The sequence below is a fragment of the Eumetopias jubatus genome, unplaced genomic scaffold, assembly GCF_037043125.1.
Source record: "Eumetopias jubatus isolate StellerSeaLion01/CBP00866 unplaced genomic scaffold, mEumJub1_p1.0 scaffold_8, whole genome shotgun sequence".
Classification (NCBI taxonomy): Eukaryota; Metazoa; Chordata; class Mammalia; order Carnivora; family Otariidae; genus Eumetopias; species Eumetopias jubatus.
In genome coordinates this window covers 67,491,583-67,507,736 of record NW_028274814.1, presented here as the reverse complement: position 1 = coordinate 67,507,736, position 16,154 = coordinate 67,491,583, and the positions used below count along the sequence as shown (strand labels likewise).

General features: G+C 38.2%; 1 protein-coding gene across 1 annotated transcript in view; it reads left to right on the top strand.

The window, feature by feature from the left end:
- PKP2 (plakophilin 2) overlaps nt 1-16,154 on the top strand; it is a 91,756-nt gene that overhangs the window by 61,294 nt on the left and 14,308 nt on the right. The window contains exons 7-9 of the mRNA XM_028113214.2: nt 7,226-7,343; nt 8,443-8,604; nt 9,500-9,673. Of these exons, the coding sequence (XP_027969015.1) occupies nt 7,226-7,343; nt 8,443-8,604; nt 9,500-9,673 (454 nt within the window). The remainder of the gene's footprint in view (nt 1-7,225; nt 7,344-8,442; nt 8,605-9,499; nt 9,674-16,154) is intronic.

The window sequence follows — 16,154 nt, the reverse complement described above, 5'->3', positions numbered from 1 at the left end:
GGAGCCCGATGCAGGACTCGATCCCAGGACTCTGGGATCATGACCTGAGCCGAAGGCAGACGCTTAACCATCTGAGCCACCCAGGCGCCCTCTTCTGGCTGGTTTAATAATCAAATTGACTTAGATTAGCAGGAGAAAGTCTAACAAAAGCTTAATAATATGTATACCTCCTGTAAACATGGGAGAAACCAGGAAAACTGAGTAACTCCCCAAAATAACTAAAGCCATCACCTTATATATTTTTTTAAGATTTTATTTATTTATTTGAGAGAGAGAAAGCACAAGCAGAGGGAAGGGCAGATGGAGAGAGAGAAGCAGACTCCCCAATGAGCAGGCCTGCCTCAGGGCTGGATCCCAGGACCCAAGGATCGGGACCAGAGGCAGAAGCTTAACAGATTGAGCCACCCAAGTGCTCCAAGCCATCACCTTAAATATCATCTTCAGCTGAAGACAAAGATGTTGAAGGTGGGGAGTCAGTTAAGGGAGGATACCAGGCAAAGCACAGTAAACAAGAATAAGGCTGTTAGGCAGTTTTAAATCCATGCTTTCTCCTTTGATAAATTTCTAGAGATTTAGTCTTTCCTCTCTTCCTGATATAGCAGAGGGTCACCCTTACGAATGGAGATTTCCCTTACAAATTGTAAGGGAATGTAAATGTCTTCTTACAACGTAAGTAACGTAAGTGTCTCTTACAAAAGGGTAACTTCCACTTGGTTTTCAGAACTTCTTCTGTGTTTGCTATTTCTTAAAAATAACCAGCTTAAAATAACATGTCAAAGAGGCATATCTTGGGGTGGCAAAATTTGTTCTCCCTACACCATAAATAATGGAATTGGCAATATTTCTAGCAATGTTACACTATCCATCATAATTGTATTTTATATGTTGTGTATTTTAGATATTTTGGGAGCCAAGGATAGGCCACGCTAAGATGGGCCACTTTGACGTGATTATTTTGAGCTGAAGGCAATCAAGACCCTGTGTGCTCAAGAGAAATTTTTGCCCCTTCGTTAACTACATAGAAAACTCTAAATTGGGGGCTCTTTCCCAGAATAAGGTTTATTAGCTGAGATAAATTTTATCTGAGTGTCCTATCTGTATGGCAGGACAAACATCTAATTACCAAACATTTGCTCTTCTTTTCACCCTGTGAATCGCATTCCTTTCTTCTGAAGTGCCAGACCCCTACCCTTCTATCCTTAGTTTAGAATAATATATATACCTCATTTTGCCTGTCTTTAGAATTTCCATGACTGTGTGGACTCTCTGTACATACGCTATTTGATTTTCTCCTCTTAATCTTGTCAATTTGATTTTTAGTCCAGCTAGATAGAAGGACCTCAACAGGGACAGGAATTCTTGATCCCTAATAAAATACAAACAGATGTTTAATGAATTAAAGTATTTTGTAATTTTCTCAAGTAAATTTAAAAGATGTACGTGGTATTTAAATGGATATATAAAATCTTGATTTTAAAAAAATGATTGTTTATAAGTGAAATCTCAGGAGTTTGAGGTCACCTGGTTGAAATCTCTCAACAGTAATTAAGTTAGTAAAGCAAACAAATCAAACATCAAACCAAGCAAATCCGGTTGTGCTTACCTGATCACCCCACCTCTCTCTGATCTTCCTGAACCCAGTGTTCTTAAGAGTATAGGTCGCATTAGAATTGTCAAACAGCACAATTACAAACCTTGCAAATGTCTCAGTTCTTCAAACTAAATTTTCTAATATCCTATTCATGCCCTTATTAGATAGGCTCAGATTAGGAGTTGTACTTCTCAGTAATTATATGACATATCTCTTTGCCAAAGAAACTCTTTACTCTTATCAATCAATGCATAAATATTGGCTACCTGCTTTGGGCTCAGCCCTGGGATAATTATTAAGGATACATGAATAGGACTAATATGGAGGAAGAAAAATCAATGAAGGTGACAGAAGGATAATTTCTATTATATCAAGAGGACTGTATTTGCTTGTCTTTCTGTATCAGTCAGTATGTGACTTGGGTCCTGAACAAAAATTCCCAAGAATGACTTTGTCAGAGATTTTTTTTAAAAGCATCCTATGTTTGTTGAGGTACAATTGACACATTAGTTTCATTACAACATAATGATTTGATATTTGTAGACATTGTGAAATGATCACCATAGTTGATCTAGTTAACATCTGTCACCTTACACAGTTAACAGAGATTTTTTTTCTTGTGTGAGACCTTTTAAGATTTACTCTCTTAACATCCTCATGTTTAAAAAAAAAAAATCTGTGTACAACTTAAATTGGAAGTAGTTTATTATTAACTGTACCTTATGTCACTGAAAATCTTTTTCTAAAAAAGCTTGATTATTCTCACAGAACTATTAAAAATTTTGTAATTCATCATGATAAAAAAAATGAGCACATTGATATATTTGAATAAAGTAGCTGATGACTTTGTTGCTATCCTGTGGTTAAAATCTGTGCCTATATTGGAGGTGCAGACCATCTGAGCATCATATGATTTTACTCTAAGTTTTAAGCATCTTCATCAGTCCTTGTCTGGCATCTGAGACATCTCCTTTAGGTGTCAAGAATGTTCAAGTTCCAGTGGCTCCCAGGCATATTATAAAAATTAGTTTGCTGTTTATAATTGATTTGAAATGGAATTTGGCATTCTACCTTGAACAGCCAGCTAAATCCAAAGGAAGTGACTGTTACCTACCAACCAGATGATTGCTGGCTACATTGATTATTCAGAACACTTTTAGAAGATCTGAAAAATACAGGAAAGCAAAACCAAAGGATTTTTAAGGATAGATTTTCTCTTCCTCTGCCTTCTGGTTTCTTGATGTGTAATAGATGCTGACATATCTTTGTTCGGTTAATGTTCCTTGTTTTGGAAGGAACAAGACGTGTACGTGGGAGAGCTTTGTTCTACCTCCCAATGATGCTTCTGTTTGCAGACCAAACAGTTGACTTTGACTGATGTTTGCAGATACCTTCAGGAACTGATGTTGACTTTAGGGTAACAGACAATCCCTTTTCTTGGCAAAGAGTTTTTGTCCCTCTGCTAGTTCAAATGAGGCTTCCCTTTTGTTCTGTGCAATAACAAGCTGCTTCTGCTGCTTTCTTTGGGTTACTCACAGACAAGGCCTAACTGTTTGATATATATCAGCTGAGAGATAAACAAAAGCCCAGCCCTAAATCTCAAATAACAAGAGGAAGAAGGATGCCTCCTTATCCACCAATCTCTTTGTCAAGTGCCTATTGGGTCTTAGAATGGACTCTGACCAAGCACTTAGTGGACTGGGGCCTTTTTGCACAGTTTACGATACACAATATTAGAAATCCTATAGCTGTTGGTGAACGTGAAGATGTACCTATGATACTTGTAAAACCATCAGGGTGATCACTCTTTCGGTATGCTAGCTAGACCTTGAAGATTGGCCCCATAGGCAGTAGGTCTTGTATGTGACACACATGTCAACTGTGTGTTAGGAGGAAACTACACCTATTAGTAGTAGGTATCGCCCCATTTAAAAAAAAATCTCTGCCTCTTAGAATTACTTGTTGGTGAAGTGTCTTGGAAAGACTCACTTTAACCGTATTATTGTGTTGTCTGCCATTCTCAGATCTGGTAAGTAATTGTAGCCTTTAACTTTTTTTTTTTTTTTTTTTAATTTTAACTCCAGGATAGTTAACATACAGTGTTCATTTCCCCACGCTAGCTGACCGTACAGCACACACCGAGCTTTGGCCGTTCTGTGTTGTGACAAACTTCCCTTCGGTGCTGGCCACGTAGCTGTAACGGCCTGCACGCAGCCACACACACATAACTTTTTATGGAAGGGCCAGTAAAAAGCCTACTAGAAGCAGGGAATTCTGATTTGAAACAAGAGTCACAGGTCAGGATTCCAAATGAAATTTTAGCATGCCCTAATTTGGAGAATTTTGTGAAAATTACAGATAACAGTATTTGTAAAGTGCCTACTGCCATTGTCTATCACACACACTTGACTTGCGGTTGTCTTTATCATTTGACATTGTCCATTCTTTGGTTTGCCCTATGACCTTAAGGTTTAGTCACCCTGTCATTAATCTCAACAAAGACATACGATTCTTCTTTCAATTCTAGCAAAGTCCTGGGTGTTTGGTTTTCTTTTCTCCTTTTCTTTATGACATACAGGAATGTGTGAGAAAAGCGGTCCTAGAGACAGTCATCAATCATTGATTTGCTTTTAGATAAAACACCTGAATCTTCCTAAATCTGTAAAGTTTTGTTCAGAGACATGCAGAGGTTCAGATTCTCTTCCCCCCCCCCACCCTTAACAAGTCCTATTACCAGAAAAATTCTACCTCATATTAAGCATAAATAACTGATCAAGCTGGTGTTCCCCCTATTCTGGCTCAGGGAAGGTGAAGAGCTCCAAAACAATCCTGCCTTTGTGGGAAGAGTTTATATTCCCCACTTCTCCCACCAGCCTCCAACCCCCCAGTCCAGGGATCTGGTTTTTAAATTTCAGTGTACAACAGCATGCATATTTTGGTTTCCTGGAAGTTACCCACATATTTACTCAGCCTTTGGCCAAATTATACCAGGGGAAGTAAAACCATCATCTAACTGAGTTAAAATCATAGACACTAAATTAAACATTTCTAATATATTCATTGGTAACTCTGATAATCAATTTTTATTGAGTAGTGTGTGTATATGCTCATTCTTTTTTACTTTTCAATAAGATAATTGTTTCCATATATCAATATTTGATAGTTTCATTTATAACTGTGGGATATTTTTCATATTAAACCTCTTTTGGGCTACATAGAGGAAATAGTTATAAATAGGTATTTCTCAGGATTTGAGAGATACATTGTAAAAGCTTCCATTCTGCCTAAGATTAGCCATGGTAATTCTCTGATTTCCACAAACTTAAGTACTAGCTGTTGAAAAAAATGTTTTAGTCCCTTGAGATAGATCTATCACTTTCATAATTACTGCTTATTTTCACAGTGGTACAATAACAAATTCCTTTCTGACTAGTGACTTCTATTCATGGATGTAGTGCTATAAAATAATCCACCCTTATCATTCATATTTCTGGGCAGTTGAGTAAGGTAGGAACTATTTTTGATATGCAGGAGCAAATACTGAAGCAGTGGGGTTACACTTTCTGTCAACAAAGGTGTCAAGTGCCAGAAAACCCTGATAAGTCCCATTTCAAGCAAGTAGAGTCTGGATAATACCAAACTACGAGACAAGAGTCCGTGCATGTGAACTGGCAGTCCCACCAAAGCGAATTATCATTCGCACCGAAAATAAACACCCTGAAGTTTAACAAAGCTAGGTCATCCATCTGCAAGGTATGTGGCAGCTTTAGCTAGTCAGAAACCTTTTGATTTGTCAAAGCAGTTTTAAACTACTGCCATTTCTCCAAGCCAGAGGTTGAAAGATCAAGGGGAAGCTTTAAAAGATGTGATAACGTTGTCTTGGAGTTGGGGGACATCTGGTATTTGCTAAACAAATGACGGAGTGAATGAATGTTGAAGAGGTGTGCTCTATTCTGGAGCTGACCCTAAGAACAACAATAAAGAGCAGCTCTCCTATTCTGACTTTACCACTATGTTGTCACCGAGAAAAGTAACTTTTAAATTCTTTGGACCTCCGTTTCTCCAATGTGTAAAAGAAGATGACTGGAAAAGACGCTTTTTCAGTTTCTGTCAGGCTTCTTCAGAGAATAGATACAGGATCTTGGTTCAAATGATCATTTCTTGAGAAGAAAAGCTATAGTGAAAATGGTTCAATTTACTTTGTAAACCTATGCATTATCTTTTTTTAATGGACGAAGTGTCAGTTTTTTAGGTACAGTAAAAATTAAGGAGGTAAATCTTTAATTGGAATAGTCGAATGAAAACCAAAGTCACAAAGGATTTTGTTAAAATTAAAAATTCATTGCATCAGTCCAACAACCATTAAATTTTTGTATATCCTTAGTTTAAATATATTAGTCTCATCTCAACAATTAGGTTGAATCATGAAATTACATTTCTGTGGGTTAAAAACAGTCTTGTATCATCAAGTTCATCCTATGGATGTGATTTTCATGGGAAGCAGGGTACCATGCTGTGTGTTCCTTTTTGGTTCCCATCAGTTCTTGATACCATGCTGGGTACATTTGTTCTCTCATATAGTATGTACTGAAAGCAGTATTTTGGGGCAGAAAGCCTTTTTGAAATTACTTAATGCAATATATTGTTTTAAAGATGAAAATAAGACCCAAAAAGTTCTCAGAATTGTAGTTCTTTTGATGTTCAGTCTGACAGAGACGTTATAAACAAAAACTTTTGAATATACTTTGAATACTCTACCTACCAGTAAAAAAAAAAAAAAAACAAAAACAAAACTGGTCTGATAAATTTTATAGGAATAGTTCTTAGCAATTAAGGTTCTGAATTTGAAATTTGATCCCCAAATAAATTACTTTGCTGGATGTGATAAGTTTCAATTTTCTATAAGGAAGGAACCTCCACTTATAGAGGTAGTTAACTGTTTATAGAAAGGTGTCATGGACTAGCAAAATTAGAAATAGACTAAGTGCAAAGATATTTATAGGTCATGCTTTTGACTTAGGTCTTACACACTGTGGAACTTTACATTCTTGTCACATCTCTCTGCCATTTTAATTATAGAATCATCACATTTTAGAACATCTGGTTTGATATTTGTCAATAATTGTTTACACTGAAAGCTACAAAACCCCAAAATAGTAGAGTCCAACATTGTGTCTTTACAAATGAGGAAACTGAGGCCCAGAGAATTTAAGTCACTTTAACTTACGTAGAGTTAAGACACGGAACAAGTTGGGACTTGGACATCTAGTATAGTGCTACGTCGAATGTTCCATTTGTTCTTTTAGTTGCAGAGTGTTTGCTTCATATCTACCCTCTCAAAAACAGATTGCAGATTAAGTGAATGATGCTGTGACCTTGGTGCTTGAAGTGAAGTAGACAGAAAGCTTTTATTGACCCGATGACATGTTATAGGAATATAGTTAGAGGTTGTGTCCAGATTTGATGACCATCAGGCAATTGATAATGAACTGACCCCAGGACCTGTCTGCCACTCTTTTACAAATTTTTCAGTTTTCCAAACACTTGGAAGAAGCATCAATCAAATAAAGCTTTGAAACGAAGGCCTATTAGATACACAGCTTAAATCTTATGGTGGTTTGTTTTTCCTGATAGAAACATGAGTTCGGCTGGCCCTGATGGGAGGAAAGTGATGAGAAGGTGTGACGGACTGATCGACTCGCTGGTCCATTATGTCAGAGGAACCATCGCAGACTACCAGCCAGATGACAAGGTGATTCGTGGGTTAAATAGCTCTCATTTGAATTACTTACTTTGTCTTACTAAGACGCTTCAGAGGATTCTGGAAGTATTCTGTTTGGGTTTAGCTTTATTCATTAACTCACTTGCTAAGCTTAAAGTTTCCCATCCATGCTTAGAAATATTAAGATCTACCTAGCCCCATTTTTCTGTCTACTTTCCAGACCCCAGTTTACAACTACCTGTTTAACAACTCTATGTAGGTATTTGAAAGGAGCCCAAGAGTTCCGTGTGCAATAATGAACTTAAGTTCATCTATTCCCTTATTCCCAAACTTGCTCCTTCTCTGAATAATCCTTCTTCTTTTTTTTTTTTTTTTAAGATTTTATTTATTTATTTGACAGAGAGAGACACAGCAAGAGAGGGAACACAAGCAGGGGAACACAAGAGGGAACACAAGAGGGAGAAGCAGGCTTCCCGCGGAGCAGGGAACCTGATGCGTGGCTCTATCCCAGGACCCTGGGATTATGACCTGAGCCGAAGGCAGATGCTTAACGACTGAGCCACCCAGGCGCCCCTGAATAATCCTTCTTAATAATTATCCCCACCCACCAAATGAAAGCAGAAATCTGTATAATCTCCGACTGCCTCCTTGCCTTCCCTCACATCCTGTATCCATCAGGCAGTAAACCATATGCGTTCCACCTTGGAAACGCCCTCCAGTTGGTCCACTTCTCCTCCCTCATGCTGTGACTGCTGCCCTGGTTTGTGTATCTTTCATACTTACCATGCAATAGCTTCCTAACGGGTCCTGCAAACAGTTCTTCTGTTTTCCAGCTCCATGTGGCTGCTAAATTACGTATCGTAAAATATAGAATCTTCTGAACACACTCTTCAATGTAAACTAGAAAGGCTCCAGTGGTTTAAGAAATTCAGCCTCTACTTCTTAGCATTGTGCTCATGACCATTCATGATCTAGCCACACTCATTCCACTCCCCTAGACACAGTCCAAGCACACCCCACTGCATCCACTAAACTGTGTAAGATCGAAAGCGTAGTACATCCTCTGGTAGCACACTTCCAAAGGGATGTCTATATGTATATGATCAGTATTCATCTCCTGTTTTCTCAGGCCACAGAGAACTGTGTGTGCATTCTTCATAACCTCTCCTACCAGCTGGAGGCAGAGCTCCCAGATAGATATTCCCAGAGTATCTATATTCAAAACCGGACTATCCAGACTGACAACAAAAGTATTGGGTGTTTTGGCAGTCGAAGCAGGAAAATAAAAGAGGTATGTTGGAAGGACTTTGAAAGAAAAAGTGTGTATGTGTATATTTCTGAGTACTTAGCATATGTCAGGCACTATTTTTTAAGTTGTTTTAATCCTTACATCAACCTTACGAGGTATGTATTATTAATAGCCTCATTTATTGACAAGGAAACAAAAGTACAGAATGGCTTATTTGCCCCCCAAAAAATCCAGGAAATTATAATAGAGGGGATGGAATTCGATCCCAGGTGGTCTGGCTGCAGATTTGCATTGTTAGCCACTGTACCACACTGCTGTATGCTTTATAAGTTAGGAAATAAGCTTAATACAGCATAGCCAATGGTGTATAAATTGTTTAACATTAAAAGCAACCCTGATGTTTAGCTCTGGGTATCCTAAAAGTACATCCATATGAAGGAATACTGTCCCTACTGGCAATTCATGAAAACTGGAAGAATGTAACCCCTCCTATTCCTCAGACTATCATGGTACATATTTGTGAACTTGGAGAGTAACTGGTAAATTTAGAATCCTGATGTTATCCCAGACAACTTCACAAGACTGAGGGAAGAGGCCTCTTTTTCTTATCTCCACGGTGGTTGTGACTAATTTAGCTTTTAGCTTAACAGCAGCCTGAAAACTGTTCTAGAATAGCCTATGCTTCATTCTCGAGTTTTCTCTCACTATGAAATATAAAGTTGGGGTGTTGTTAAGGAGAAATAGACATTATGAGCTAAAAGTTAACTGCTTGGAAATCATACATATTTGCTTTTTCATTTCCATATCAGGGGCTTGTTATTAGGCAAATTGTCAGTCTCTCTAGACTAAATGGTTTTTCTGGTCCCTTAGTTTGGGTGTGGAATTCTAGAAATCACTTGAAGGCATTAATTCTGGATTTCACTGTGTACGTGGTTAGCAATATCAGGACATGCCGATGCCGGAAGAAAAGAGCAACCCGAAGGGTGTGGAATGGCTATGGCATTCCATCGTGATACGGATGTATTTGTCCTTGATCGCGAAGAGTGTCCGAAACTACACTCAGGAAGCATCTTTGGGAGCTTTGCAGAATCTTACTGCAGGAAGTGGACCAGTGAGTATCACCCCTGTTCTTCTGCTTTATAAAAATAATGACATTGTAGGACATACCTACATTAGTTTCAGAAATGAGACAGTGCAGTAAGGCAAAAGTTTTTTCTCTTCAGTCAAGACAGTGCTCAGTAATTGCCAGCAAGAGGTCCAGCTTTCTGGGACTTTCAGCCTCAGTTTCTGCAGAGCCAAGTCAGGCTGTGAGTGAAAGGCTCCTAGATATTTATATTAGAGCTCTTTCAGTTATAAGTCTCAGAATCCTACCTAAACTGGCCTGGGCAAAAAAAGAGGAATGTTTTGGCCCGTTTAACTGGAAGGTCAAGGTGAGTCTTCTTTCTGTCAAGGTGAGTCTTCTTTCTGTCATGGTAGGTGGGTATCCTAGCAGTTGTAATTATAACTCTATCTCTGGTTCCCTCTTCCCCTTTTTTATTCTCAAAGGCTCTTCTCATATGATAGCAAAGGTCACCAATGATTTCAGACTTACATTTTATCCACCCAATGTCCCCACAGAAAAGAAACTCCTATTTTCTCAATAGCTTCCATTTGGAACTCAAGAGTCTCACTTGCCCATATCTGAACCTGTGGCTAGGAGCCAGTTGATGTTCTGACTGGCCAGGTCTGGGTGATAGGCCCACCTGTGAATTTCAAGGGCATGGGTTTGAGCAGGCAGGGTCATTGCCACTGGGACCACATGGACTGAAAGGTTAAAGGAGCTGCTCATTAGCAGAAGGAAGAATGAGTGCTGCCCAGGCAAAAACAACAGATGTCCACTGTGTATGGAGTTGGAGAGGACATCTGTGCTTTTACGTCCCAGAAATTCAACTACAAAATAAAGAGCTGCTTCTCTTCCTGATGCATTTACTTTATACCAGCAAAGTCAAAATACATAAAACAGTAAAAGCTTATTCCTCTCCCTATGTATTTTATACCTTACTACACAGTTAGGGATTCTATAAATATTCAGTTATTTGAACTAAGCTTATATTCTTTGTCTTGATCATAAAATTATTAGAATAAATACACACACACAAAGTTGGTCATTATATGTCCAGTTTCCAATTAGCCATCCCCATAGAGAAGAATACTCTTGTGGATAACAAAAATATTATTTATTCTTGAGAAACCATATTCATTCTTTAATGTGTTTACACAGAAGCTTGCCCTGTTTTGAACAAAACTGTGAAATACTAAAACCAGTATTTCTCTTATCTTAGCACTGTGGTTAAGAATATGACCAAACTTAGGGCGCCTGTCTTGACTCATTCAGTAGATCATGGGACTCTTGATCTTGGAGTTGTACATTTGAGCCCCACGTTGGGTGTAGAGATTACTTAAAAATAAAATCTTAGGGGCGCCTGAGTGGCCCGGTCATTAAGCATCTGCCTTCAGCTGAGGGCATGATCCCAGGGTCCTGGGATCGAGCCCCATCTTGGGCTCCCTGCTCAGCGGGAAGCCTGCCTCTCCCTCTCACACTCCCCCTGCTTGTGTTGTCTCTCTCTGTCAAATAAATAAATAAAATCTTTAAAAATATATATATAAATAAATAAAATCTTAAAAGTTTTTTTTTTTATCTCTTTGATTTTCTGCAAAATTTACTTGTGTACAAAGAGGAGGGAACAAGAAACTACCAGGGAGCCCTGAATGATTCAGAGTCATTGTACCTTCCCATTTTCCCAGGCTATGTTTCCCGGAAGCCCTCTTATTAACTCCCAGCCAACTTAAAAGAAAACGTCAGGAATTAACGCGGCGTGCAGCTATATGTGTGCGTATCTGAGGTCCCTGTGCTCTGAGTATGGTTCAGATCGAGCTAACCCATTAAGCCTGCATTTTAGCCTCTTCCATTCCAAGATCTCTCATGGAATCCAAACAGTCCAGAGATGTTTCCATGTTCCTAAGGATAGAAATATTTGTGCCACTTAAGTTCTGAATATGATCTTAAGTTCCTTTATTCATTTTTTGAGTGCCTACTATATAGCAAGTACTAACTAGCCTAGTGCTAAGTATGTAGCAGTGAATAAGACAAAATCCCTGTGCTTGGTAATAATCTAACTGGGGATAAATAAATAAACAGAAATCTAAGGTACTAGGCAATTCCAAGTCCAAAAGGAATCCAAGCATTGGAGATACCCTCATAACTATCCTCATTGTGTCAAGGCATTTAAAATCATACCTAACGTTAAACCAGTCTGGTCCCCTGAAAGGAGGCCTGTGCTGAACTGGTATGAATCTGTACTCAAGTTGTTAGAGTTTAATTTGACTGGAGATTTATAGGAGAAAATCATTAGCACCATGAGACAGTGATATGTTCTTTTAAGTTACAAGATGCTTTTTATTAAAACTTTTGACTTATATATATATCCCTTCTAATTATTACTTTTCCTAATTTTGTTATGCTTAAATTGTATGATAAAAAATACTTGTTTTTATAATTTCCAAGAAGAATCATTGAATAGGAAAACACGAAAAGCAAAGCATTTAAAATAGTTTCAGGGGTGCCTGGGTGACTCAGTTGGTTAAGCAACTGCCTTCGGCTCAGGTCATGATCCTGGAGTCCCAGGATCGAGTCCCGCATCAGGCTCCCTGCTCAGCAGGGAGTCTGCCTCTCCCTCTGACCTTCTTCCCTCTCATGCTCTCTCTCTACCATTCTCTCTCTCTCTCTCTCAATAAATAAATAAAACTCATTAAAAAAAAAAAGATTTAAAATAGTTTCAGAAAACATCCAGTCCATTAACCTTGTGTTCATAACTGAGATAGCGCTGAGCAGTTGATGGCCCTGTGCCTGAAATGGCAAAGAAGCTAAACTGAAATGAGTAGCATCCTAAAAGATTGGTTATGTAATTTAAGTATAAAATTATGACAGTAATTTCTAGTCAGTATTAAACTTTATTGGTTTAGATACAGTGGTCATTCTAATAATAAATGAGGAAAGAGAAAGAATAATATTTACCCATTTAGCAAACTCTCTAAGTACAGAAATCAAAAGATTAAGGTAGAAATTTTTGTTAGAAGATAAGTAAGTCCCAAGGATATAATGCACAGCATTGTGACCATACTTAATACTGTATTGTATATTTGAAAGTTACTAGGAGAATAAATCTTAAAAGTTCTCATTATAAGAAGAAAAAAAGTTGTAATCATGTGCAGTGATGAATATTAACTTATTGTAATTATTTTGCAGTATATAGGTATATCAAATCATTATGTTTTACACCTAAAACTATTACAATGTTATCTGTCAGTTATGTATCAATAGAAATAAGTTAAACATCACGTAGCCAAAGTTAAAAGTCATTGAAATAAGCACTTTAACAAATTTCTAAAACACTTTATTTTATTTTCTTAAAGATTTTATTTATTCATTTGAGAGAGAGGGAACAAGAGAGGGAGAGCATGAGGGGGGGGTGGTCAGAGGGAGAAGTAGACTCCCTGCTGAGCAGGAAGCCCAGTGCGGCACTCGATCCCTGGAGTCCAGGATCATGACCTGAGCCGAAGGCAGTCGCTTAACCAACTGAGCCACTCAGGCTCCCTCTAAACACTTTAAAAGTATTTAATATCTGTTGGAAAAAAAACAAAACATATCCCTTACCCTCACACCTTACTAGAAAGTAAGTTCTAACAGCGATGAGATTTAAATATGAAAGACAAGACAGTAAAGCTTGTGGAAGATCTTCATGACCTGGGAATAGGGGAAGATTTTTTTAAAGTGGACACAAAAAGTACTATACGTATTTTATAAATTGACTACATTAAAATTAACTTATGCTGTTATGCTATCAAAAGACATTGTTAAGATAGTAAAAAGGCAAACCACAGAGTAGAAAAAAATTTTTGCGACATATATAAGTAACAAAGATTGTCTGGAAAATATTAAAAAAACTCATCAAGTTAACAATCATAAGGTAACCCAATAGAAAAACGGGCAAGAGACTTGAACAGGCCCTTCACAAACGATAATATAGAAATGGCCAATAAACGTTTGAAGAGGTGCTTAAAACCTCATTAGTAATCACAACAGTATGAACTAGAAGTGCTATTTGCAAATAGCTGACCAACTAATTAATAGTCATTCTCACATATTCCCTGGAGCTGGAATACAAAAATCTCTGTTTAGTAAATCTGACTGTTTACTTTCCTTTTTGAGCAAATTGTAAAGGTCATCTCACTTCGGACTTTGTCATTTCCCTCAATGAATCAGAAGACTAATACGCTGTGCTTTCCCCTGGTTGATTAAACATCATTTGAGGATCCAGACTTCATCAGGACTTCTATGTTTCAATGATCTTTTTTATATACTAACACCAAAGTGCTTTATTATATATAACAATATATCATTAGGTGGTACAGTATGATATACATACAAAGCAAGATTTTTAATTTTAAAAGCATCTTATGTCTTAAAAATTTTAAGAAATAAATATCTTGTGACTTTTTACTCCATCTTGATCTCCTGAGATGATAGTAAATCTTTGGGAAAACTTGATAACATATTATTCATATAGTTCAGTTCAGTAAACATTTACATAGGACCTCTCATGTTCTAGGCACCATACAAGGCCCTGAGGGGGGAAAAAGGGATGGATAAGATCCATGTCCTCCTTTAAAGGAGCTGTGTTCTAATAGAAGAAATAGCAGCTTGGTATAGTTGTAACCTAGAGAATTAGGGAGTAAGGATAAGGAAAGAGAGGAAAGTGGATGCCAGGCCATATGAAGACATCTGAACATTCTGGAGACAATGGAGAGTCATTACACAGCTTACTCCTGAGGTAGAACATAATCAGATTAAATTTTAAGAGGATCATTCTGGTGTAAGGCTTTGAAGCCCCAGCAGGCATTTAAAAAACAGCAAGTTGACTGGCAACATTTGGTTTCTAGTGAAGACTGGAGACCATAAATTTGCAGAAAAAGATCATTCCATGAATGCCCTATTTACTCTAGCAGTATTTGGTGGCCAGGTATCAAATGAGTTTTGCAGTTTTAATGGGTGGGTAGAAATAAGCTGGAATGATAAGAGAGTTAAGGGTATTGAAAGATGGTTTTTGATGTGTTGGTTCATGTACCTTAGTCTAAATAAGAAAGAAAGGTAAGGCAGAAGAGGATTGACAACTTGAGGTATGGGGAGTAAAGGTGAGATAAAGGCCCTGGAGTTGTTGATGAGGCTGAAGAAGTAGTATGGTAGGAGTGAGGGAGAGAGAACAAAGAGAACAGGAAGTTGTGTTCAGAGTCTAACATTGGAGTTTATGTTTTCAGAATCAAGGTATTTTGGGGTGAATACAGGTTTTGTATGACCATGGAAGTGAATGCCTGATGTAGGGGAGAGATGAAGGTCAGTGACACTTAGGAAGGCTAGGAACTATGATGTGGTCATCTACAGTGAATGGGAGGTGGAGAAGGCTCTGAGCCAGGCTCTTGAAGCCTCCAGTGGTTGTTGGGAAAGGACCAGTAGGCCTTGAGATGACAAAGAAAACTCTATGTAGGTAGTAGAGCTGGATGACAGTGACTCAGAAGAGCAGAGCTTTTGCATGTGAGGGAAGACATTTATCTAGACAGGCCATTGGGAAGAGAAAGGAATGCTAACCTGCCTCTGTACCCAAGTCACAGGAGTGGTAGAGAATAAATAGCCTCCTCTCTGGATGGCTACAGAGGAAGGATTCTTCTCAGAATTGAGCAAAATAGTTTAATGGAGTGCTCTGCAAATTAGTGAAAGACAAAGTGTAACTTGTTTACAATAAAACATTCTAAAATAGTGATTATTAAACTTCTTTGGAGTTGTAGACACTTTGAGTATCTAATAAAAATTATATATCCTTTCCCTGAGAAAGTTTATTATAAACACAAAAATAGGCTTTCTTTTGTCTTGTTTTTTACGATTTTTACGATTTTTATTTATTTATTTGACAGAGAGAGAGATAGCAAGAGCGGGAACACAAGCAGGGGGAGTGGGAGAGGGAGAAGCAGACTTCCCGCCGAGCGGGGAGCCCGATGCGGGGCTTGACCCCAGGATCTCGGGATCATGACCTGAGCCCAAGGCAAACACTTAACGACTGAGCCACCCAGGCACCCCCGATTTTTTAAAATTTTTAAGTAATCTCTATACCCAAAGTGGAGCTCAAAGTCACAACTCAAAGATTAAGAGCTGCAGGCTCCACCAGCTGAGCCAGCCAGGTGCCCCAATACTGAAACAGTTTTAAGGACTTCCTGTCTCCTCCCTGAAACCTATCCTGGGCCCTATATTAAGAACCCCTGTTCTAAAAGGTATCTTGGAGAATGTAAGGAGAGCAGTCTGCAGGAGGTGGGGGAAATAAGCAGTGTTTAGATAAGAGAAACAGAGAAGATAGACACCCTGAAGAATGGTCAAGAATTACAGGAATTTCTGTCAGGTGGCTTCAAGTTAGCTTCAAATACAAATCTATAAAGTTTTAGACACAAGCTGAGACCCCAGTATTAGAAGTATATTGATGCTAGGAAGGTTCTGGTCGGTACTCAGA